A 23942-nucleotide genomic window follows, 5' to 3' on the forward strand; every position below is an offset into this window, starting at 1 on the left:
GCTCTTAACCACTGAGCCATCTCTCCAGCTCTTGAGTAGCTTTATAGGTACTGGGAACCAAAAAGCACTTAGCCATCTCTTCAGCGTCTCCCCCCACCCTTCCTGCCCCAACTTTTGTGAAATCATTACAGAATTAGATTTCCGAACACCAGTAAGATAGCTCAACATGTGAAGGTACTTTGAATTTGACCCTCCAGGATGGATACACATGGTGGAAGGAGAAGGCCAACTCCTGAACATCTTCTAACTTCTGTGTGTCTGCTGTGGCCTATGTATGAACATGTGTGCACACAGAGAAAAAAAATACATAAATGTGATTTTTAATTTTTTGGGGGAGGGGGGTTTTCGAGACAGGGTTTCTCTATAGCTTTGGAACTCCCTTTGGAGACCAGGCTGGCCTTGAACTCACAGAGGTCCACCTGCCTCTGCCTCCCGAGTGCTGGGTGCACCACCACCATCCGGCTGAGTTTTAATTTTTAAAAGATTTTTTTTTTTTATTTATGTGTATGTGTGAATGTATGACAAGTGTGTATGAGTGCCTGTGGAGGCCAATAGTTGAGAGTCACCATGTGATTGCTAGGGCATAGGTATTCTGAAAGAGCAGCAGGTGCTCTTAACCAGTGGGCCATCTCATTGTAGGCTTGTGAGATAGGGAAACTCTGACAGGGATAAAAACCAAAGGCATGTCAGAGAGGAAATGCTGGGGACCACTGCATTACAGCATTACAGATGAAGACACCATCTCTAGTTACTGTTTACACTCTTAGAAAAATATTATCTGTTTATTATTTTTATTGTGTGTCTGAGGATGTGCCACATGTGTGGATGCCTGTGCAGGTCAGAAAAGGGCTTTGTTTGGATCCCCTAGAACTGGAGTTTCAGGTATTTGGGACTCACCACGTGGATGTTGGGACCCAAACTCTGACCTTTCTAAGAACAGCACATGCTCTTAATCTCTGAGTTTATTCAAGTTTCTTTTTCTGTGTGTGCACACATATTCCGTGTGTCCTGTTCTTGATTCAAAGGTCTTTTGAATCAGCTTCAGGACAAGGAGAGGTATTAACTAATGCACGTACATGTGCCAGAATAGAGGAACCAACCGGGTTTGGTCTTTACTCTGCATTCTGTGCCTATTCTTTTTTTTTTTTTAAGATTTATTTATTTATTATGTATACAGAAGAGGGCGCCAGATCTCATTACAGATGGTTGTGAGCCACCATGTGGTTGCTGGGAATTGAACTCAGGACCTCTGGAAGAGCAGCCAGTGCTCTTAACCTCTGAGCCATCTCTCCAGCCCCTGTGGTTGCTGGGAATTGAACTCAGGACCTCTGGAAGAGCAGCCAGTGCTCTTAACCTCTGAGCCATCTCTCCAGCCCCTCTGTGTCTATTCTTACACTCCGAATATGACAGTATTTGCAGTTGAGGTGGGGCCTTCACCAAAGGAAATTGCATTTTTATTAGGTAAAGGTGACAAATGTCTCCAAATAATAAATAGACCCTTTGTATGTGTTCAACTTGATAGCAAAATCCTTAAGTGAGTACTACTGGGTTTTTGTTACCATTTTGTTTTGTTTGTTTTTATTTGAAAAATCTGGAAAAATCAGCTTGAGATGTCACCGCTGGGAAGCCCAGTGCTTCGGAAAACTGTATTGTACTAAGCTAGAAAAAATCAGCAACTGTACAGGAGGTCAGAGTCTGGACTGCTGGTCAGTTCACAAGAAGCACAGTAGCTGGAAGGGAATTGGGGGGAGGTGTTGATAATGAGTGATTTTTGAAGGCCTATCAATGTAGGGCAGACATCACACTATCAAACTGATTATACAGCTGCCACAGTCACAGAAGAAGCAGAATCACTTGAGCCTACAGACATGAGCAAACGTTTGTCTTAGTGGGAAATTGATTAATCTATTCATTTTAATCAAAAGTCCATGGTTGTCCCTCAGGATCTCCCTGAATTCTTTGAAGATAATATGGAAACTTGGATGAACAATTTTCATACCCTCTTGACATTGGATAATAAGCTCCTACAGACTGATGTAAGTATTTAAAATATTGTCAAAGTCTTTTTCCTTCATTAAGAATTATTTCGGTGTATAGATAAAATGCAATGTTGCAATGTTTGCTTAGCATGAGTGGGCCCTGGGTTCAAAACAGCACCAAAAATTAGTCTGAAGACTTACTTACTGTTAGAATGTTAATAGATAAAATTCCACAATTGTAAGAAATATTTGACTGTGTGATATGTAGGAAATTTTTTACTGTTACGGGCCTAACTTCCTATAATCCTAGCACTGTCAGAAGATTGGGAGTACTGTGTCAGAGTTCAGTGTCATTCTCAGGTTTGAGGCCACCCTGGATTATGAAACTCTGTCTCATGGAAAAAAGGGGGCGGGGGATGAGAGAGCTTGCAAGATAGCTCAGCAGATAATAGCACATGCTGCCATGCTTGATGCTTTTTCTCCTCCCTTTGAGGCAGAGTTTCTCTGTGTAGCCTGGTTATCCTGGAACTCAATTGTAGACCTGGCTAGCCTTGAAATCACAGAGATCCAACTGCCTCTGCCTCCCGAGTGCTGGGATTAAAGGCCTGTGCCACACTGGCTGGCGTTAATTTATTTTCTAACATGATTTTGTACACTTCATAAGGGCTGAGAAATGTCCAACTCATATACTGTGGAGGAAGTAGTTAATCAGAAATGTCCCCAGAGTCACCCAGGTTTGGACTCAAATCATGAGGGGCACAACAAGGAGAGACTGTACTAGTCAGTTTCAATGCAGTTAGTTGGTGAACTCAACTTAATGTTATATTAATCAAAATATTTTATGTGTGTTAGTGTTTGCCTTGCATTAAGTATATGCACCTCATTCATGTAGTGCTTGTAGAGGCCAGAAGAGGATGTTAGATCCCCTGGAACTGGAGTTGCCAGTGGTTATGAAGTTCTGTGTGAATACTGGGAACTGAACCCAGGGCTGCAAGAGAAGCAAGTGTCTCTAGCTTTTTATCCTGTTTCCCCTGCTGTTTTATATATATATATCCCCCGCCCCCTCCCATATCTGAGGACCGAACCCAGGGCCTTGTGCTTGCTAGGCAAGCGCTCTACCACTGAGCTAAATCCCGAATCCCTAATATTTTATAACAGTATTATTCACACAAATCTTAGTGTTAATTTGTTTGGAGATGGGGCATTACACATTTTAGTATACTATTAATAAAATGATAATCCTTTGTGAGGCAGCAGCATAATATTAAAATTGTGATTGCTTAATGGTTAAGAGCTCTTACAGAGAACCTATGTTTAGTTCCCAGTACCCACATGCTGGTTTACAACCATCTGTTACTCCACTACCAGGGGAATCCAATGCTCTCTTCTGGTCTCTGCTGGTACCAGGCACGAATGTGATACACAGGCATACATACAGGCAAAATACCTATGTACATAAAATTTGAAAATAATAAGATAGTTTTTAAAAGCGCTTATTACAGAAAGTATTACATATTATTATTGTTCAAGCTTCTATAGGATTATTTTTCTGTTTTAGGTTTTTAAATTTTGTTTTATGTGTGTGAATGTTTTGCTTACACATACAAATGTTTATCATATACATCCTGGAAGTGAGGTTATAGATGGTTGTGAATTGCCATGTGGCTGCTAGGAATTGATCTGGGTCCTCAGCAGGAATGGGAAGTGATTTGTTTGTTTTGGGGGGGACGTTTTTTTTGAGACAGGGTTTCTCAGCTTTGGAGCCTGTCTTGGAACTCACTCTGTAGACCAGGCTGGCCTTGAACTCACAGAGATCCGCCTGACTCTGCCTCCCGAGTGCTGGGATTAAAGGCGTGCACCACTAACACCTGGCGATATTTTTCAATCTTATATTTGAAATGCTTCGTTATCAGAAATAAGGAGAAAAGGCTTTACTCAACTCAAAAATTTGTGAAAATCTATCTAGGTGTTACCATGCTTGCCTATAATTCAAGTACTTGGGATGTTAAGGTCAAAGGATCATTAGTTTGAAGCTCGCCTAGGACATGTTGAAAGACTTTATTTTTAAAAGGGTATTTTTAAAAGAGGAGCAGGCGGTCTTGGCACATGCCTTTAGGAGTCAGGTGCAGGCAGATCTCTGAATTTGAGGACTTCCTGGTCTACAGAGCTAGTTCCAGGTCAGCCAGGGCTACATGGAGAAACTTTGTCTTGAAAAACTAAAAGTTGGAGAGTGTTGAGAGTTACTGTCAGTGATTAATAAATACAAATAATGTTTTTATCACTTGTTTATTTGAAAACCTTGTATAGATTGACGGCAGTACAAATGCAGTGCAATAATTGGTTTGAATTTAAATTTTAAGATGCCTATGCCTGAATTTTAGCTTTTCTCCTTCCTTTAAAAGCTATATGTTTGAGTTTTGTCTTTTCTTTCATGTGAGGATGAAGAGGAAGCAGGCTTATTGGAGCTTTTAAAATCTCAGATTTGTGATAATGCTGCTCTCTATGCACAAAAGTATGACGAAGAATTTCAGCGGTACCTGCCTCGTTTTGTCACGGCCATCTGGAATTTACTAGTTACAACAGGTCAAGAGGTTAAATATGATTTGGTAAGATGATTTGGAAGGATATGTTCCTTCCATGTTTATTTCATACAAAAAAAATTAGTTTTGCTTTTAAATGTATTCTTATTTTTGTGTTTTGTTTCAGTTGGTAAGTAATGCAATTCAATTTCTGGCTTCAGTTTGCGAAAGACCTCATTATAAGAATCTGTTTGAGGACCAGAACACGCTGACAAGTATCTGTGAAAAGGTTATTGTGCCTAACATGGAATTTAGAGGTAATTATGGCAAAATGGAAAGGGCTTTCAGGGGAGTAAAAGCTATTCTTCAAAGTGTACAAACTGGGGAGCTAGGCATGAGATACCCACCTTTCCTCCTGTTGTTTTAAGGGTGTTTGACATCAGTTTATTAAAATGTCTTCTTCTAATTGTAAGATTTAATTTTTTTAAACTGCTAGATATTTATTACCTGGTTTTTAAACCAAGGTAGAAAATGTAACAGCTGTGAAATGATTGTTGCTATGATTATGTGTGTGGTGGTGGTGGCGGTGTTTCTTTTATTTAAAAGAAAAAAAAACTAAGAAATAATCTCAAATTCATGAAATTGTTTAATTTTAGAATTGTGACTACTTTTAATGTTTCACTAAGGTAAATAAGGAGTTTTGAAAACAGTTGACTTGAAGATAGATGCCTGCCTTGTCTGTTTAAAGTTTAGCCTGTGTTTCTCCTTTCTGTTAGGAAGGTGGGGGTTTGTGTTATGTGTTACCCAGGCACCCAGTCCTGCTCAGGGGTCAGCTATAACAGCAGAGAAGCTAAGGAGGACTTTGTTTCATTTGGGAAATTTCCAGCCACATCTGAAGGACAGATATTTATTCTGATAATGTCTGCTCTACTTGTGTTTATCAATGAAATGTTTTATCAAATAATAGTGAATACCGTTATGTTTTGTTTTAATGTACTTACTGGCAAAATAGAAGGTATTCTTCGAATGATGCTTAAACTTTTGAACGTTGGAGGTGAAAGTGGAGCTTAGGAATCCTACTCTTTATTACAAACAAGATTTAACCAATACTGCAGTGTTTGTTGCCAAAATGCTAGTGAAAGAACACTTGTGAAACAGCAGATCTGATGCTCAGATGTAGAGTATGATGATGTGTGTTCTCTAGAGGCTATCTTAAATAATCAACTTTCTCTGTAGCTGCTGATGAAGAAGCGTTTGAAGATAATTCTGAGGAGTACATAAGAAGGGATTTGGAAGGCTCTGGTATGTATTTGGGTTTTTTAGTTACTAGTCACCTAGCAAGCCATTTTTAAGGCTTTTTTCTAATAGATGTGGGAAGTGGCTAATAATATAATTTTAGCTTTTTTTTTTTTTTAGCTGAGGATCGAACCCAGGGCCTTGAGCTTGCTAGGCAAGCACTCTACCACTGAGCTAAATCCCCAACCCGACCCAATTTTAGCTTTTATTAAGAATGTTTTTCTGGGCCTGGAGAGATGGCTCAGAGGTTAAGAGCACTGACTGCTCTTCCAGAGGTCCTGAGTTCAATTCCCAGCAACCACATGGCAGCTCACAACTGTCTGTAGTGAGATCTGGCACCCTCTTCTGGCCTGCAGGGACACATGCAGACAGAACATTGTATACATAATAAATAAATAAATCTTTAAAAAAAAGTTTTTCTTCTCTAACACCAACCCTTGTGTCTGTCTCCTTCCTCTCTCTCACTCCCTCTTCCTCTTTCATACTTGTATACACACAAATAATTTTTAAAACGTATAAAGTGATCAAGGAAGACACTCAATGTTGACTTCTAGCCTATACATACTAAAAATACTTGTGTGTGCACAGGAACTCATACATAAGCTCCAAAGCTACACAGAGAAACCCTGTCTCAACCCCCCCCCCAAAATAAGAAAAGAAAAGAAAAAGTTTGAGGTGATCCTCATCTACACAGCAAGTTTGAAGCCATCCTGTGCTATATGTAACCCTATATCAAAAAATAAATCCATATACCCCCCCCCCCCCAGCTGAGGACCGAACCCAGGGCCTTGCACTTGCTAGGCAAGCACTCTACCACTGAGCTAAATCCCCAAACCCTACATTTCTTAGTAGAGCCCTTACATTGGTGCATTGTTTACCTGGGTTCAGTCCTTATCAAAAAGCACAAAGAAGGTTGAGGATTTAGCTCAGTGGTAGAGCGCTTGCTAGGGCAAGGACCTGGGTTCAATCCTCAGCTCCGGGGGTAAAAAAGTTTTAAACCTTTTTTTTTTTTTTTTTAATGTTCTTTATAGGCTTTATGATATTATAACCACTTAGGTACATTCTCATTTAGTGGGTTCAGTGGATTCTTATTGTTGTGCTGCTGCTGACAGTTTCTTGGAAACTGGACTGGTTGCTTCTTTTTCCCAAGATACATTTTCTTTCAATTTTATAGATATTGATACTAGACGCAGGGCTGCTTGTGATCTTGTACGAGGATTATGCAAATTTTTTGAAGGTCCTGTGACAGGAATCTTCTCTGGTTATGTTAATTCTATGCTCCAGGAATATGCAAAAAATCCATCTGTCAACTGGAAACACAAAGATGCAGCAATTTACCTTGTCACATCTTTGGCATCAAAAGCCCAAACACAGAAGGTAAATCTTTTCTTGTTGGTTTCATTTCTGGAATATCTTGGCAACCACAGGACTTAGAAAGAAATGATGTATTTCTGCTAATGCAGACTGTTGCTTTTAATATACTCTTCCACAAAGCTTCATGTGGATGAACTGAATGCTAACTTCTTGATCCATGCTGCCTCATTACCTTAGCAGAGACTGTGTATGAAACATGATTAGCATTTACTGTCTTAAGACAGTTTTATCTATCTAAGAACTTGGGTATTGAAGGGTTCAATTCATTCTGGGCTGAAGAGATATCAACACTCCAGACTAGAGAATTGTGAGCTCAAGACCATCAGAGCTACATAGTGAGACCCTGGCTCAAAAACAAAAAAGAAAAACACAATGGAGAGATGGCTTTGTGGTGAAGTGCACTGGCTATTTTTCCAGAGGACCTGGGTTCAAATTCTAGTACCTGCACCTACATGGTTCATGGCCATTTGTACCTCCGGTTGCATGGGACCAAATACCCTCTTCAGGGCTCCTCAGGCACCTGACATGCATGTGGGGCACAGACATACATGAAGTCAACATTCATACTCAAAAACAGAGGATTTTTTTTTTTAAAGTGTTCATCTCCATGTTTGATGTTGCTTTCTAAAATTGCTTAAATTTCTGATCCTATATGCAGATATTTTGTGTTCTTTTACTTTCTTTCAGCATGGAATTACACAAGCCAATGAACTCGTAAACCTAACTGAATTTTTTGTGAATCACATACTTCCTGATTTAAAGTCCAATAATGGTGAGTTTTGTGAAATTGTTCCTTTTCTGTGACTTACAATGTTATACCTTCAGTTTTTGCTGCAGTATTATGGCAGAAGTCAAGGACTTTGTGTGTGTGTTACTTCAATTTTCAAAGAGGCAGTAATGATCCGGTTTCCTCATCTCCTGTCTATGAAAAACTAACCTGACAATACTTTTTTTTTTTTTTCTTTAGAAGAAGAAACTAGTAGTAAGGAGATAGACTGAAACTCAGCTTTGTTATCCTGGAATATTCTTATTTTTATGCTTTTTCATATAAGGCAAAAAAGAAAGTAAAATAAAAGTAAATTAAAGTAAAAGTTCTAAGGTCGGTGTGGTGGTGATCATCTTTAAACCCAGCACATATAAATGCAGGAAAAGCAAACAATAAATAAAAATTTTAGCCAGTCATGGTGGCACGTGCCTTTAATCTCAACACCCATGAGGCACCATGGGGTGTGGGAGTCATCAGTCCTTCTTGGCTGCTGCCTTCCTCATGCCCAACAGCACATTGGTCAGCCCTTCTTGCTTCCTCTTGGCAAAAATGTGCATGCCCACCCTCTTCTTGACACTTGATCACGAGCTTGGCCTTGGAAACCTTGAGCGACTTTGTGGTGCACCACTCGGTGCTAAGCCACATAACTCCCAGATCATGTCCTGCAGGAACTTGGTGTGCTTGGTGAGGTCCCTGAGACACTGGCTGTGTCTTGGCTTGCTGACATTCTTCATCACCCTGTAGTCTTTGCTGAGGCTCACGGCCATGGGGTAGTGCAGGGCCATCCATGGCTGCTGCTCTCCTATGGCAGCCGTGACAGGAAGAACAATGTGACACAGAAACCCTGGGATATCTCTGGCTCACGCCTTTAATTCTAGTACCCAGAGGCAGAGGAGGCAAATTTCTGTGAGTTTGTGGCCAGCCTAGTCTATATGTATATCAAGTTGCAGGCTAGGCAGAGCTACACAGTGTAAGTGTTTATACACACAGGGTCGGCAATAGTCTGATAAGCTAGCTTGTATTCGGCCATTGTCCTGCTGGTTTTATGATTATTGACAGCTGGCCGGTATTTTATCATCACCAATTTGTTTTTCTTTCACTAGAGGAATTGAAAGCAAATCCCAACTGATGTGAGTTCAGAACAGCTTAATTGTTGGGACACTGACATACATTGTGCAGCAACCAAACTCCAGTCACTTGACCAGTAGTAGCTCCATTATGTAAGCTCTGATGTCACTGATTTGTGAGTAATCTTATGTAATTGTGTTTTTGTTTTTTTAATAGTGAATGAGTTTCCTGTTCTTAAAGCTGATGGTATCAAATATATTATGATTTTTAGGAATCAAGTAAGTAGTGCTTTTTCCCCACCTGGCATTTAATAGTTTCATGCAGCAGCTTCTCCAGTCTACTGTGTAATCAGTATTTAACATCTGCATCTAACTGAAAAATCCTCTTTAGTAACCTGTTATTCCAGATGATGCTTAATTTCCCTTAAATGTCTTGTCTTTCTCCGCTTCTTACCCTGAGAATTGAACCCATGGACTCATGCTAAGCAAGTGTTTTCATGTGGTGATCTCTATAGCAGTAGTATCTTGTCCTGTGGTCTCTGTATTTCTGTTTTGAAGGAATAGGTTCGTCTGGGGTAGACGGGCGTGCGACAGCACAGAGGTCAGAGGTCAGAGGACGACTGGCCAGAGCAGCCCCTCCTGCTGCCGTGTGTGTGGACTATCAGGCCTGGCTGCAAGCTCCTCTGCCCAAAAGTTGATCTGTATTTTGACCTTGTTGATGCTAGGGGCTGGACTGAATGTAATATCCTAAAAGAGGAGAAATACATTCTAAGTAATATTTTGTTTCATTCCATCAGATACAATGAGAGCTGTCCACTTTTAGAAATAGCATTCATTTTTTAATAGCATTTTAGTCTTTTGAGATACATTTGGAATAATCTTTTACTCTTTCAAAACATATACCCTCATGATTTTTATTGTATTTTAACATCACCATTATTGCATCACTGGATAATATAATTATCAGCCTCTATAGAAAACATCACTTGGCAGGGTAGTGGTGGCGCATGCCTTTAATCCCCATACTCGGGAGGCAGAGCCAGGCAAATCTCTGTGAGTTCAAGGCCAGCCTAGTCTACAGAGCAAGATCCAGGAAAGGCACCAAAACTACATTGAGAAACCCTCTCTCCAAAACAAACCAATAAATAAATAAAAACAAACGAATGAATAGAACATTCTCTTGTAGGGTTACACATGCAGGCTTTAGGGTGTTTTAGCTGTCTATTTTTGGCCAACCAGCCTCTTCCATCTAGGTTTCCTTGTCTTCTTGACATAGACTCTCTAGCCTTTGAAAGTTTTTCTCAAATGACAAGATGTTTCAGGTTCATCTTGTACATTTCCTGGCTAGACCTGATTAGCCTCTCTCAAAGGTTGAAATTTTACTTAGAGACGCTGTCTGAAGCCAGGAATGATTGGCTGTATCTGTAATCTGAGGACTCAGGAGCCTGAGAGGCTAAAGCGGATGGGTCTCCATGAGTAAGGCCTATACCAGCCAAGGCCCATTAAGATATTCTTTCTCAAACAAACAGAAGCTTAAAAAGACTGCCAAGTGGTTCCAGGGATATTGCTAGTGAATTGACATGTGTCTAGGCTTTTTCATAGGGAGGATTGGAAAGGGAATAAATTCACCTTAAGATATATTTTTTTTCCCCTTGTTTTGGGTTTTTTTGTTGTGTTTTGTCTTCACAACAGTGTCCTGATATTTGCCCAGACTGGCCTGGGACTTAATGAGACCACACTGGCCTTACTTTCCGATACTCCTTCCAGAAATTATAAATATGCACCATTATACTCAGCTTTTTATGTAACTTCAATGGTATTCTATTTATACTTCTTTAATTTACCCTAAGATGTAAGTATATGACTTCAAAATAACTGCCAGTGTTCTGTAAAGTAAGACAACTGAATGCAGTTTATTAGTGGTCTTGAAGAAAATGTTAGATTTCTTTTACTATTTTATGTGTATGAGTGTTTTGCCTACAGTGTATTTGTAGACCACATATATGCCTGGTACCCTTGGTGGTCAGAAGTGGGGCATCACATTCTTTGGTATTGATATAACAGATGGTTGTGAGCCACCATGTGGGTGCTAGAAATTACCCAGGTCTTAACTGCTCTTAACTGCTGAGCCATATTTCTAGCCCTTATCTGTGGTGTTTATACCCATAGCAGATTATTAGATACTTCAAGCAGAAAGGCACCTCTGGCCAAGCCAGGCAACCTGAGTTCAATTCTGAAAACCCATATAAAAACTGTCTCCTGCAGGCTGTGCTGTCACCTCCACAGGCCATCCCAAGCACACACAAAAGTTTTTAAAGGCTTTTTAAAAATTAGTGGGAATTGAACCATTCAAGTCCCACTTTCCTAACAATATATCCTTTTACAGCACAACAGAGCAGGGGTGGTGGTGGGGTGCTATTTTAATGTCAGTACACCCCTTGCCTTTCATTAAGTAATGTTGGATTTAGAAGATGTGTTGATGTGTTTTTCAGGTACCTAAAGAGCATCTTTTAGTCTCTATTCCTCTCTTGATTAGTCATCTGCAGGCTGAGAGTATTGTTGTCCATACTTATGCTGCACATGCTCTCGAAAGGCTGTTTACTATGAGAGGACCAAACAACGCCACTCTGTAAGTATTTGGTTTCTGATTCATCCCTGTACTTTTTAGCTTAGGGCAGAGAGTATACCTTACTGGTTTGAGATGTCTCTGCATATTTTCATAATCTCATTAATATTTATAAAAACTTACATGTGTAATTTTTACTCTTTTACCTTCTCACATTCCAAAAGGATATAAGGCAGCTTATCAAATAGACTCATTGTGATAATGAATTAGAGCAAAGGAGAATAACAGTAGTAAGGTTATTCAAAACTGGTATATCAGGGCCTTGTATATTGAGGAGGCTACAGGTTTTATTTGGAGTCTTCTAGCAGCCAAAGGAGAGAGGGGAACATAGAGACTGAGTATTCAGTGTCTGTGAGATTGAGAATAAAGCAGAGGGCAGCTCAGTGTGTGTAACAGTCTGTCTCTGCAGTGTCTCCTGACCACTTCTTTCTTGATCCAGCTCATACATATGGTTCCATTGAGTGAGTCATTCTTTAGGTGCCAAGAAAGTAGCTCTTGTGGCCTGATGAGGATGAATGCATAGGAGGGGTCTGTGTGTTTCAGGCCATTTTTCAGTGTTATTTCTTGAAACCAAGCTCTAGTTAAGACATGGAACACAGTCTTAGGCTCTGTTCTTCACCCAGCCTTGAGCACAGATGCTCTCAGTGGTCACTCAGGATGAAAGTGTCCTATGGGCCATCTTCAGGCCCAGATGTGAATGTAGAGCACGTGCCGTACTTCCCGGAAAAGAAGGTGTCTGAAACCTTCCTGATTGTGGGTGCTGTTTTCCATGGTGGTAGATAGGAGCCAAGAAGACTACAGGTTCAGATGATACTGAGTTCACTTGGTGTTGGTATGCTTGACCTTGTGTGCCTAATTAGGAATTTAACATGAGCACATGTCAGCGGTTACCAGTGTGGCCACCAGTTCTCAGTGGTGAGAGAGGCTGGTTTTATGCCAAGAAGTATGCTACAGTAGGTGCCCAGGGCTCCCCAGTGAAAAGCTCCCCAGTTGGCAGTGACTGAAAGCTGTTTTTTCATCCGTAGTTTTACAGCTGCAGAAATCGCACCGTTTGTTGAGATTCTGCTAACAAACCTTTTCAAAGCTCTCACACTTCCTGGCTCTTCAGAAAATGAATATATTATGAAAGGTAGGCCGTTTCCTTGGTGTCCAGACCATAACTAAGTATCAACCCTTTATAAGGTAAACACTCTGTAGTTCTACATCAGCTGCCATACTTGAAGACCCAGAAACTGTTTGTCAAAAAAAAAAAAAAAAAGGTTTGGGGTTTTTTTTTGTTTTGTTTTGTTTTTGTACAATATATATTAATTACTTTGTTAACTAACAATTTTTCAAAAGTGTTTTACTTTAGGTTGTTGAAATGCCACTCCTTGTAGTAAAAATTTGTAGCAAAATTTAATTTTTCTTTTCCTAGAGTTACTTTCAGAGTGCAAGGATCAGCTCAGGTAATAGTCTCTGTAGGTGTGTTCTGCTGAGTGTAAAGCCTAGGTCCTGCTTCATGCCTCCTCCTAGGGACACTGGTACCAATAGTGGTCTGCCATGTGCTGCCATAGGAGAGTGCCTTTCTCACTGTCACATTTCAAAGGTCTCATTGTTCTCTGGATTAAGACTTGTGTTTACCAAAGGAACTCCCTGATCTTCTAGGTTCCATCAGGACTTTTGGGGGTGTATATGTGTGTCTTTACATCAAGCTGTGTATTTGTGGGTTTCAACACCATGAGGACAGCTAAGTGATCTATGGTCTTTGTTACTGTGTTCCTAGTACACGGTACATTACCTTCTCAATAAATATTGTCACATCCTCTGCCTTAACTCAGGCTGTGTTGAGATGAGTCTTTGTTCAGGTAGTGGAAACACCTTGCCCACATCTTGGAGTCAAGAGTCAAGAGGTTCTGTTGCTTGGAACTAGCATTTGGTAGCAGGCCTTTTTATTAAACACTGACTCTGGAAATGAATCTACATAATGGTGATAATCTTTTATTTAGCTTACCAATTCGTGCCTCTCCTGTGCCACATGCTTTTAGGCACCTGTTGACGTGCAAAGTTTTTACAGTATGGACTCTATACATTTAGCTTTTTAATGTCTTTGAGGAGATCCGTAGCTGACGTTTTCTCTTATTTCCTGTGAGCTGAGCTGAGACTGTGTTTATTCTAGATCTTGTCTAAAAGTTCTGCCAGTGTTTTCTAGTTGAAAACATGAGCTAGAGGTCTGTCTGTTCTCCGAATGCTCTGGTTCGCTGCCCTCGCCACCCCACTGCTCCTCCTTCCTCCCTTGTCTTCTCCTTTACTATGTTGTCCCTCCTTGAATTCTTTGAGCCTTGGTCTTATAAAGTGCGTTAGTATTCTTCCCCACCTGAATGTTGCCAGGCTTTTTAGCCTGATATAAAAGGAAGGGAAACATTGTTAAGTGGAGAAAGGTATATAGGGGATATTTAAGCCTCTGAGATTTTTATTTGATGAATTAGTGGCCTTTCCCTCTAATCACTTTTATTTTAATGATTAACTAAACTGTTTGTGCTGTTTTTATATTTTACAGCTATCATGAGAAGTTTCTCCCTCCTGCAAGAAGCCATAATCCCCTATATCCCTACTCTGATCACTCAGCTCACACAGAAGCTGTTAGCTGTTAGTAAGGTAACAGCCAGTTAAGAATGAGGTTGCATTTTTAAAAACTTCACTGTGTGTGTATGTGGGTGTACTCTCACTACGACGTGTGTGTGGAGGTGAGAGGACAACGTACATCATGTTGGTTCCAGGGATTGAACTCATATTGTCAGGCTTATCAGCAAGTCCCTTTGCCCTGCTGAGCCTTCTCACCAGCCCATGGGATTGCTTTTTAACTTCCTGTGAACTGTTGGAGGTCTGTGCAAGTCTTCTGGCCTCATGTTGGCATGCTTTTATGGAAGTATGGGGACATGCATTAGATTGGAAATGTACCACCACATTTTAAGTGTAGGCTCAGAAGCCAATATCTGTTTTTGTTCTCATAACAAAATTGACATACCCATTGTGAAATTAAGGAAGTGCATGATCCTGCTTTTATTTTAAGTGGAGTAAGAGAGGCTTTGCACTTAATGGACATGAAAGATTCTGGGATTAGAAAATGACAGGCTTATGTGTCTTTTCTTCCTTACTCTTATTTCCATTAAATAAAGTTCTTTGACCTTTCAAAAAGCTTATATTTATATATAAACATGGATTTTTTTTTTTTTTTTTATTTTTTGTGGGTTTTTTGCTTTTGTTTTTTGTTTTTTCCGAGACATGGTTTCTCTGTAGCTTTAGAGCCTGTCCCGGACTAGCTCTGTAGACCAGGCTGGCCTCGAACACACAGAGATCCTCCTGGCTCTGCCTCCCGAGTGCTAGGATTAAAGGCGTGTGCCACCACCGCCCAGCAGGATACTATATTTTTTAAAATAAAGAGTTTAAGGGTGACAGAATTTTTCTTTTCTTTTTTTGATGTAAGTTTTTGCTATATAGAGCATGCTTATCTCAAACTCAGAGATTACCAGCCTGCCGTCATGGTACTAGGACTAAAGGCATGTGTACCACACCTGGTAAGATTTCTTTATACATGCATGATCTTAATTATGCTCTGAAAATTATTTGAATTCATAAGTAGTGGAGTCGGTGGGGTATAATGAATGGCTCATGCCTTTAATGCCAGCACTCAAGAGACACAGGCAGGTTGGTCTCTTAAGTTTCAGGCCAGCCAGGATTACAGAGTGAGACCCATTCTCTTAAAAATTGAGCAAGTATTAGAGTTGGATGGCAGACTGATTATTTTCTACCTGCATTCTTGGTGCAGAACTGCTTTGGGAGTTAAGGAAAAGAGGGAGAACAAAGCAAGATTGTATGACATCTCTCTCTCTCTCTCTCTCTCTCTCTCTCTCTCTCACACACACGCACACACGCACACACGCACACATGCACACACGCACCCCACGCTCCTTCCCTCCCTTCTGCTCTAGCCAGCTCATGGTGGCTTTCCAAGAGCTTTTGAGAAAATAGGAAGATTGCTATTGTTGAGAGTCAGCAGCCTGTGCACACAGGTGTCAAGGTCTGGCAGAGCCAGAATGTGCTTTTCCCCCTGCCTACAGTGTGGCTCTCCTAGGACACATGGGCCTAAGACAACTCCAACTCCAACCTGGGGGGCTGCAGCTTGCATAATCCAGATGGAACTGTAAAGGACCTAGCTAGCTAAGTGGTAGAACACATCCCTAGAATCTGTGAAGCCCTGGGTTTTATTCCCAGTACTACCGCTCCCAAATAAATAAACAAAAATCAAATAAGCACTGGTTTAGTTCTATTTTTTTTTTTCTTTCTTAATGGTGATTTACCTGTTTTTATGTGTATGAGTGTTTGCATGTCTATGTGTCTGCACTGGTACCCATCAAAGTCAAAGGAGGAGGGTTTCAAATCTCCCAGAACTGAAGTTTCCACATGGATGTGAGCCACCACATGAGTGCTGGGAATACAGCTAGGTCCTCTATTTGAACAGCCAGTGTTCTTAACCACTGAGCCATAGCTCCAGCCTCCCCACTTTTTAATTTTATTTTATTAAGATAGGGTCTCGGCCGGGAGGTGGTGGCACACGCCTGTAATCCCAGCACTTGGGGCCAGAGGCAGGTGGATCTCTGTTAGTTCAAGGCAAGCCTGGTTTACAGAGTGAGTTCCAGTACAGGCTCCAAAGCTACAGAGAAACCCTGTCTCGAAAAGCCAAAAAAAAAAAAAAAAAAAAAAAATAGGGTCTCAATATATAGCCCTGGCTCACCTGGAACTAGCTGTGTAGACCAGGTTGGTCCAGAGCTCATAGAGTTCTGCCTCTCTCAGCCTCCCTAGTCCTAGTATTAGTATTAAAGGTGTATTCCATCATGCCTAACATTGATGCTATTTTAAAAGGAGCGAATATCTCTTTTACCTCTTTTTTACGAGGTTCTGGTGTGTTCTGCTCCAGTTGATATATATGTAGTCACTTGGATTATTGAGATGGTATTTTGTTGGATTTATTGTTTCAGAATCCCAGCAAACCTCATTTTAATCACTACATGTTTGAAGCAATATGCTTGTCTATAAGAATAACCTGCAAAGCTAACCCTGCTGCTGTTGTGAATTTTGAGGAGGCTCTATTCCTAGTGTTCACTGAAATCTTACAGAATGATGTGCAAGGTAAGCTGGCCGAAGTCTGTCCTAATGTGATGAGACTGTGGGTGGTTATAAAATGCTGCCCTACACGCCAAAGCCCTGAATGCTGCCAATAACAGCTCCGTTTTGATTTCATCTACAGAATTTATCCCCTATGTCTTTCAAGTGATGTCTTTGCTTCTGGAAACACACAAAAACGATATCCCGTCTTCATATATGGCCTTATTTCCGCACCTCCTTCAGCCAGTGCTCTGGGAAAGGACAGGAAACATCCCTGCTCTAGTGAGGCTGCTCCAGGCGTTCTTAGAGCGCGGCTCGAGTACAATAGCAAGTGCCGCAGCGGACAAAATCGTGAGTCAGGGTCATTTTTAAAGGGCTTGAATTCTGGAGGATCATTTTCAGAAACAAGGGGTGGCAGGTTTTTAACTTTTTTCCTTAAAATCATTAAATTCAATAAAAAGAGATGTGATGTATAGGAATGGTAATGTATTCTTTATTGATATCAGATATTATTTAGTTATTATGTCTGTAGTGAAAAAATAAAGAGCCAATAATTTGATTTCAAAGAATTTACTTCAATGGCTTATTATGGTAAGAGGTCTGTACCCCTTTTACAGTTCAAAAATAAGAGCTAGAAAAGACTGGGCATGGTTACACACAGATGTAATCCCAGCTTTGAGGAGATGGGGACAGGGGGGATTAAAATTTCAAAGTCATCCTTGGCTCCTTGTAGCCTATGCTACATGATTCTCAGTCCACCAGTAAGAACCAGAGAGTAAGGCTGGTTACGTGGTTCAGTAGTGGCCACTTTACTGGATAGCAGCAGCCTGTGGAAGCTGCACAGCTCATTGTTTGATCTGCTTTGTTGCAGCCTGGGTTACTTGGTGTCTTCCAGAAGCTAATTGCATCCAAAGCAAACGATCACCAAGGCTTCTATCTTCTTAACAGCATAATAGAGCACATGCCTCCGTGAGTCACATTAACCCTCTGTGCTTTGAAGCAAAGATTATGTTATATGCTCATAAAAGACTGAGTTGATATGTGTGCTTCTCTTTGGTTCTTTAGTGAGTCAGTTGACCAGTACAGAAAGCAGATCTTTATTCTACTGTTCCAGAGACTGCAGAACTCCAAGACCACCAAGTTTATTAAGAGTAAGCACATCATTTGGAAATGCTTTGAGACTAAGTATTTTGAGACTCTGATGGTGGGGCAATTCTTGGATCAGTCAAAAATGTTTGAAGTAAGATAGCTGAAAAAAATGTGTGTACCCCACACACTAACATAGTTTGAAATGTGTGTACCCCATACACTAACATAGTTTGAAATGTGTGTACCCCATACACTAGCATAGTTTGAAATGTGTGTACCCCACACACTAACATAGTTTGAAATGTGTGTACCCCACACATTGACAGTTTGAAATGTGTGTACCCCACACACTAACATAGTTTGAAATGTGTGTACCCCACACACTGACATAGTTTGAAATGTGTGTACCCCACACACTGACATAGTTTGAAATGTGTGTACCCCACACACTGACATAGTTTGAAATGTGTGTACCCCACACACTGACATAGTTTGAAATGTGTGTACCCCACACACTGACATAGTTTGAAATGTGTGTACCCCACACACTAACATAGTTTGAAATGCATTATGTTCCAAAGTTTAGTTTGTGTAAGTTTAGGGAGAGAAACACTTTTCAGTAGAAATATTAATGTGGAAATGAGTAAAACTGTGATACAGATAAGGAGACCACTCTGTCTGGGGTGTCTAGAGAGGCAAGTGATACATAGATTCCCCTGGCGGATTTTAAGAGAAATTCTTCGAATTTCAATCAAGTCCACTATTAATGCTCTGTGTTCTTTCTACAGGTTTCTTAGTGTTTATTAATTTATATTGCATTAAGTATGGGGCGTTAGCATTACAAGAGATATTTGATGGCATACAACCAAAGTAAGTTGTGGCTTTGTAATAAGAAAACTATGTGGCCTCTTTAGTATAAACCAGTGTGTGTGTGTGTGTGTGTGTGTGTGTGTGTGTGTGTGTGTGTGTGTCTGTCTGTCTGTCTGTCTGTCTTTTGGCATTCTGTCTGTCTGTCTTTTGGCATTCTGTCTGTCTGTCTGTCTTTTGGCATTCTCCATGAAGCTCAAGTGTCTACAAAAAGACTCTCAGAAAAAAAATAGCTCAGCTTTAATTCCAGAACTTGGGAGGAAGAAATAGGTGGACATCTATGAGTTCAAGGCCAGAAAGAGTTCCAGGATAGACTCCAAAGCTTGTCTTGAGAAACAAAAAAAAAAAAAAGAAAAAAACAAAGAGGAGCTGGTTGGCTGCACTGTGCAAGGGCGGCGGCAGCAGCCTGATGTAGTGACAGAAGCTTGGTTCTGACTTCCATAGTAATTGTGCAAAGAATGTGCGTAGTAGTGGGACCTTTTGGGCAAGGGGAGGTCAACAGAGAAGAGATAAGAGGACAGCTGGTAAGGGAAATCATGTGAGAAAATATCCCAGAACAGTACAGATTGACTTAAAAGTCGATTGTCTTGGAAAATGGTACAAGAAAAAACAATTTCTAGTAGTAGGGATTGTGGGGTTATCTGAAGCTTATGTGCTGATGCCCCTTATCACCCTCTTCAGTGAGGAAAACCTGTCTTCTTGGTGCAGGGCAGTAAAGTCCCACTTTTCATCTAATTTCTGTACTTAGTATTTGAGACATAAAGAATAAGGATTTTGTATCATTTAGAATGTGAGAAGTTTTTTTGTTGTTGTGCCTTTCCTGGAACTCACTCTGTAGCCCAGGCTGGCCTCAAACTCACAGAGATCCACCTGGCTCTGCCTCCCGAGTGCTGGGATTAAAGGTGTGTGCCACCACTGCCTGGCTAGAATGTGAGAAGTTTTACTTCCAGGGTGTTGTCAATAATTCATCTTTAAGGACTATCAGATGCACTGTTAGGATTTAAGTGCTTCAGATGTTCAGTCAAATAATCTAATACAGAAATAGCACACTGATCCTTGCCAGTGCTCAGTGCTCTGGTTTTTGTATCTTAAGTATGTTTTTAATTTTTCAAAAATTTATTGAGCAACTTTTTCAAAAAAATTTTTGACTTTTTTTTTTGTTGTTTGTTTTTTTGTTTTTCGAGACAGGGTTTCTCCGTGTAGCTTTGCGCCTTTCCTGGAACTCGCTTTGGAGACCAGGCTGGCCTCGAACTCACAGAGATCCGCCTTGGCTCTGCCTCCTGAGTGCTGGGATTAAAGGCATGCGCCACCACTGCCCAACAACAATTTTTGAGTAACATTTTAAGCATATAATTCTTCACACCTACCTTTCCCCATAAAAGCTGCAAAGGTTTTGCTTAAGAGAAGGCTGATAATAACATAGCAGTGTCTAATCAAGATATAGTCAGTTGAGACCATAGTACTTTATTTCATTCATACAGAATAACCGAGTAGAAATAATATCTAATTATTTCACTAAATATAATGCTCGTCTGATACTGAGTCGATTTGTTTTGTTTTGCTTTTATTAATAGGATGTTTGGAATGGTTTTGGAAAAAATCATTATTCCAGAGATTCAGAAGGTATCTGGAAATGTGGAGAAAAAAATCTGTGCAGTTGGTATAACCAAATTACTCACCGAATGTCCGCCAATGATGGACACTGAGTATACCAAGCTATGGTGAGTACTCCCTTCTGAGTGTGGGGAAGTGTTTCCTCCTCTGTGGCTGCAGAATTGACTAGCTTACTCTTGGAGGATTGGGCAGACAGGACAATTGTGCTCTGATATTGGATGTTCCACTAGCACTGGTCAGTTTTAGCATGACGTGTAGACCTTTCTGAGTTCATTGATCAGTTTCCATTAGGTTCTCATACTGCAGTCCAAGCAATGCTCCTACCTCCGACTACTTAGTGCTAGTGGTAGATCTGGTTTTGATTATTATTTTTTTTCATTAAGATGTATTTATTTTATGTACATGAGTGCTCTATCTGCATGTACAACTTTATGCCAGGAGAGGGTATCACATTTGGCTATAGGTGGTTGTGAGCCACCATGTGGTTGCTGGGAATTGAACTCAGGACCTCTGGTCAAGCACCCAGTGCTCTTAACCACTGAGCCATCTCTCCACTCTGGTTTTGATTCTTATTTTGTTTTATTTGTTTTTGGGACAGGGCTGCCTGACCTGGAACTCACTATATTTACCAGGCTGGCTTTGAAGGTACACCACCACCTCCTGGCTCCAGCCTTGATTCTTTTTCTGTGATTTATTTAATTATGTATATGAGTGCTGTATATGTGGCTGCATGGCAGAAGAGCACAGCATATCCATTACAGATGGTTGAGAGCCACTATGTGGGTGCTAGGAATTGAATTCAGGACCTCTGGAAGAGCAGCTGGTGCTCTTAACCTCTGAGCCATCTCTCCAACCCTAGCCAGCAGCCTTGATTTTTAATTTGAGGGAGAAGATTTTTATAGACCCAAGGAGAGTCTAATCTAGAGGATCTCCGAGTCTGTGATACAGATTTCTGATACTCCCTGCCTCTTCCTTCAGGGTGATCCAGTTGCGATTATAGGCTTGCACCGCTGTATGTAGTTTATGTTTCTTAGGAGTTTTCTGTTTGGTTTTGTCTTTGTGTATATGCATGTTCACGTGTGTATGAACATATACCTATCTGGGTTCTTTTGCACAACATCCAGAGTTACCCTCTGGGGTCTTCCTAAGTCACACTTTATTTCTTGAGGCTTGGTTTCTTGCTGAACCTGAGAAGCTTGCTGATACCATCAAGGCTGCCATGCCAACCTGTCTTTTGTAAGAATTCCAGCAATCGACTCCAGTTTTCAACCTTGTGTATCAAGCACTCTACAATAATGTATCTCCCTGGCCATTGCATTTTGGGACAGATTGTTACTATGTAGCATGGGCTGGTCTAGAAACCACAGCAGTCTTCATGCCTCAATTTCCTGAATTTCTGGTTTTCGGGAGTAGGCAACCAACCGAGCCCTGTTGGACTCTTAAAAATAAGTTCCTGTGTTTCTCTCCTTTTCCAATCCAGGACTCCTTTGTTGCAATCTCTCATTGGTCTTTTTGAGTTACCTGAAGATGACACCATTCCTGATGAAGAACATTTTATTGACATAGAAGATACACCAGGATACCAGACTGCCTTCTCACAGCTAGCATTTGCTGGTAAAAAAGAACATGACCCCGTAGGTCAGATGGTGAACAACCCCAAAATCCATCTGGCACAGTCACTTCACAAACTGTCTACTGCCTGTCCAGGAAGGGTGAGTGTCTGCTGTCACGCGCTCTGATTCATGGGAGACTGGAGATCAGCAGCTGTTACACCTGTTTTCATGAGATTCTAGGGAAAGCTAAAGAATGAACTTTAAACACTGGAACATGCTGTGTGGTAGCTCACATCCTTAGTTCCAGCACTCGGGAGGCAGAGGCAGGTGGATCTCTTGAGTTTGAAGCCAGCCTGGTCTACAGAGCTAGTTCCAGGACAGAAAACCTTGTCTTAAAAAGGAAGAAGAAAGCAAGCCCGTGATGTACTCAAAATTTAAGTAATCAGTCATGGATTCAATCCAATACTGGCCTTTTAATTGCATTTAGCTAGTCTTTCAGAGTTTTTGTACTAGATGGTAGTTTTTATTTTTCACACAGAAACAACATGACAAAACTTGGTTGTAGCCAGCTAAAATAATTACCAACATTTTATCAATTACTTGTTTTAATTTTTCATTCTAGTGATTTTTAGAGTAAGTACACATATGCCCTTAATTAGTCTTTGCTAACCAATAAAAATTTCTCTTGTCAAACATGGGTAGTAGGTGTATCTTTATGATCCCAGCTTACTTAGATGGGTGCAAAGCTGTGAATTTGAGGCTAACCTGGGATATTTAACAAGCTAGAAGAACATGAAAACCTTTTTCATGAGGCAATGTTGGTATTCCCTTTTAATCCCAGAACTTAGGGGACAGAGGCAAGAGGATCTCTCTGAGTTCAAGGCCAGCCTATTCTGCAAAGCAAGTTGCAGGACAACCAGAGCTGCTACAGAGAAACCCTGTTTAAACAAACAACAACAAAAACCTTTTAATCTACCATAGCACCCCTAACAGTAATTCTTTACAAATCTACCATGTGTGTCAGAGGGCATCCTTGGATTTTTCAGAGGCCATCTGCCTTACTTTTTGACACATTTATAAAGGTCACAGGACTACTTGTCAGTTTTTTCTTTCCACTGAGTGAGTACTAGGGATCAAACTTAGGTAGTTATGCTTGGTGGTAGGTACCTGTACCCACACAAGTACCTTTTCTCGCCTGCCCTAAACCTACCCATTTTGAAGGGAGGAAGTCAGTTGAGTTATTACAACCTTCTGGAGTCAGGGACAGACTGATTGCCCTTCACCCCATGGTGACAGCATCCATTCAGGCCCCAGTTTGTGTGTGCACACAGCCTCCAACTCCTGTGCTTTCCTTCTGTAGGTTCCCTCAATGGTGAGCACCAGCCTTAATGCAGAAGCATTGCAATACCTTCAAGGCTATCTGCAAGCAGCCAGCGTGACCCTACTGTGAATTGCTGCTTCCTGATCTCCGGGCCCAGGATGGTTTCTTAGGAACCATGTGGACTCCTGAGCACAGCTCTGCTGAAACATTACATGCAGATTTTCAACCTCAATTGAATTTGTCACAAACTCCATCTTCCAGAGGATAGTAAACACTGCTACTATAAGCAAATAAGGTCATTTGTGTTGATCATCAACTGGTAAATTGTCTGGTTTGTGGCTTCATGGGACAAGCATTCACAATACCATGTATGGCCATGGTCTATGTTGAGTATTTGCACGGTTTGGATTATTTCAAATTTTTGGCAGACCTTGACTGTGGAAACTGAATTCTGTTTCTAAGCCCTTGGTTTTGAAGCTCGTATTCCTTTCGTCCTTTGTACTGTTGTCTGTTTCTTTAAGCTTTTATTGGAAATGTGAACAAGTAAAGAATCACTTGTCAACTTGCCAAGCAGTGCACATTTTGTAGTTGAAGTCTGTAATCAGCAATAAAAACCCAAAATGTGTATCTAAGCATCTTCAGGCCAGGATTTTGGTGCTTGATTAAAAGGGAATTTCTTGCCAGGCGGTGGTGGCGCACGCCTGTAATCCCAACATTCAGGAGGCAGAG

The 23942-nt window shown here is 40.8% G+C and overlaps 1 protein-coding gene and 1 pseudogene across 3 annotated transcripts in view; one reads left to right on the forward strand and one right to left on the reverse strand.

Moving 5' to 3' along the window:
• Positions 1–23850, forward strand: part of Cse1l (chromosome segregation 1 like) — a 45159-nt gene extending 21309 nt beyond the window's left edge. For all 3 annotated transcript variants that reach the window (XM_036184639.1, XM_036184640.1, XM_036184638.1), the window contains exons 8-25: positions 1944–2036; positions 4418–4585; positions 4686–4815; positions 5735–5800; positions 6969–7171; positions 7856–7940; positions 9219–9280; positions 11494–11630; positions 12653–12756; positions 14164–14261; positions 16643–16793; positions 16912–17120; positions 17641–17738; positions 17835–17920; positions 18647–18728; positions 20300–20446; positions 21820–22051; positions 23253–23850. In XM_036184639.1, coding sequence (XP_036040532.1) covers positions 1944–2036; positions 4418–4585; positions 4686–4815; positions 5735–5800; positions 6969–7171; positions 7856–7940; positions 9219–9280; positions 11494–11630; positions 12653–12756; positions 14164–14261; positions 16643–16793; positions 16912–17120; positions 17641–17738; positions 17835–17920; positions 18647–18728; positions 20300–20446; positions 21820–22051; positions 23253–23342 — 2241 coding nt within the window. In that variant the 3' untranslated portion in view covers positions 23343–23850. The remainder of the gene's footprint in view (positions 1–1943; positions 2037–4417; positions 4586–4685; positions 4816–5734; positions 5801–6968; positions 7172–7855; positions 7941–9218; positions 9281–11493; positions 11631–12652; positions 12757–14163; positions 14262–16642; positions 16794–16911; positions 17121–17640; positions 17739–17834; positions 17921–18646; positions 18729–20299; positions 20447–21819; positions 22052–23252) is intronic.
• Positions 8408–8719, reverse strand: LOC118582101 (annotated as a pseudogene).
• Positions 23851–23942: the final 92 nt, after the last annotated feature.

Source organism: Onychomys torridus, chromosome 4, assembly GCF_903995425.1.
Source record: "Onychomys torridus chromosome 4, mOncTor1.1, whole genome shotgun sequence".
NCBI lineage: Eukaryota > Metazoa > Chordata > Mammalia > Rodentia > Cricetidae > Onychomys > Onychomys torridus.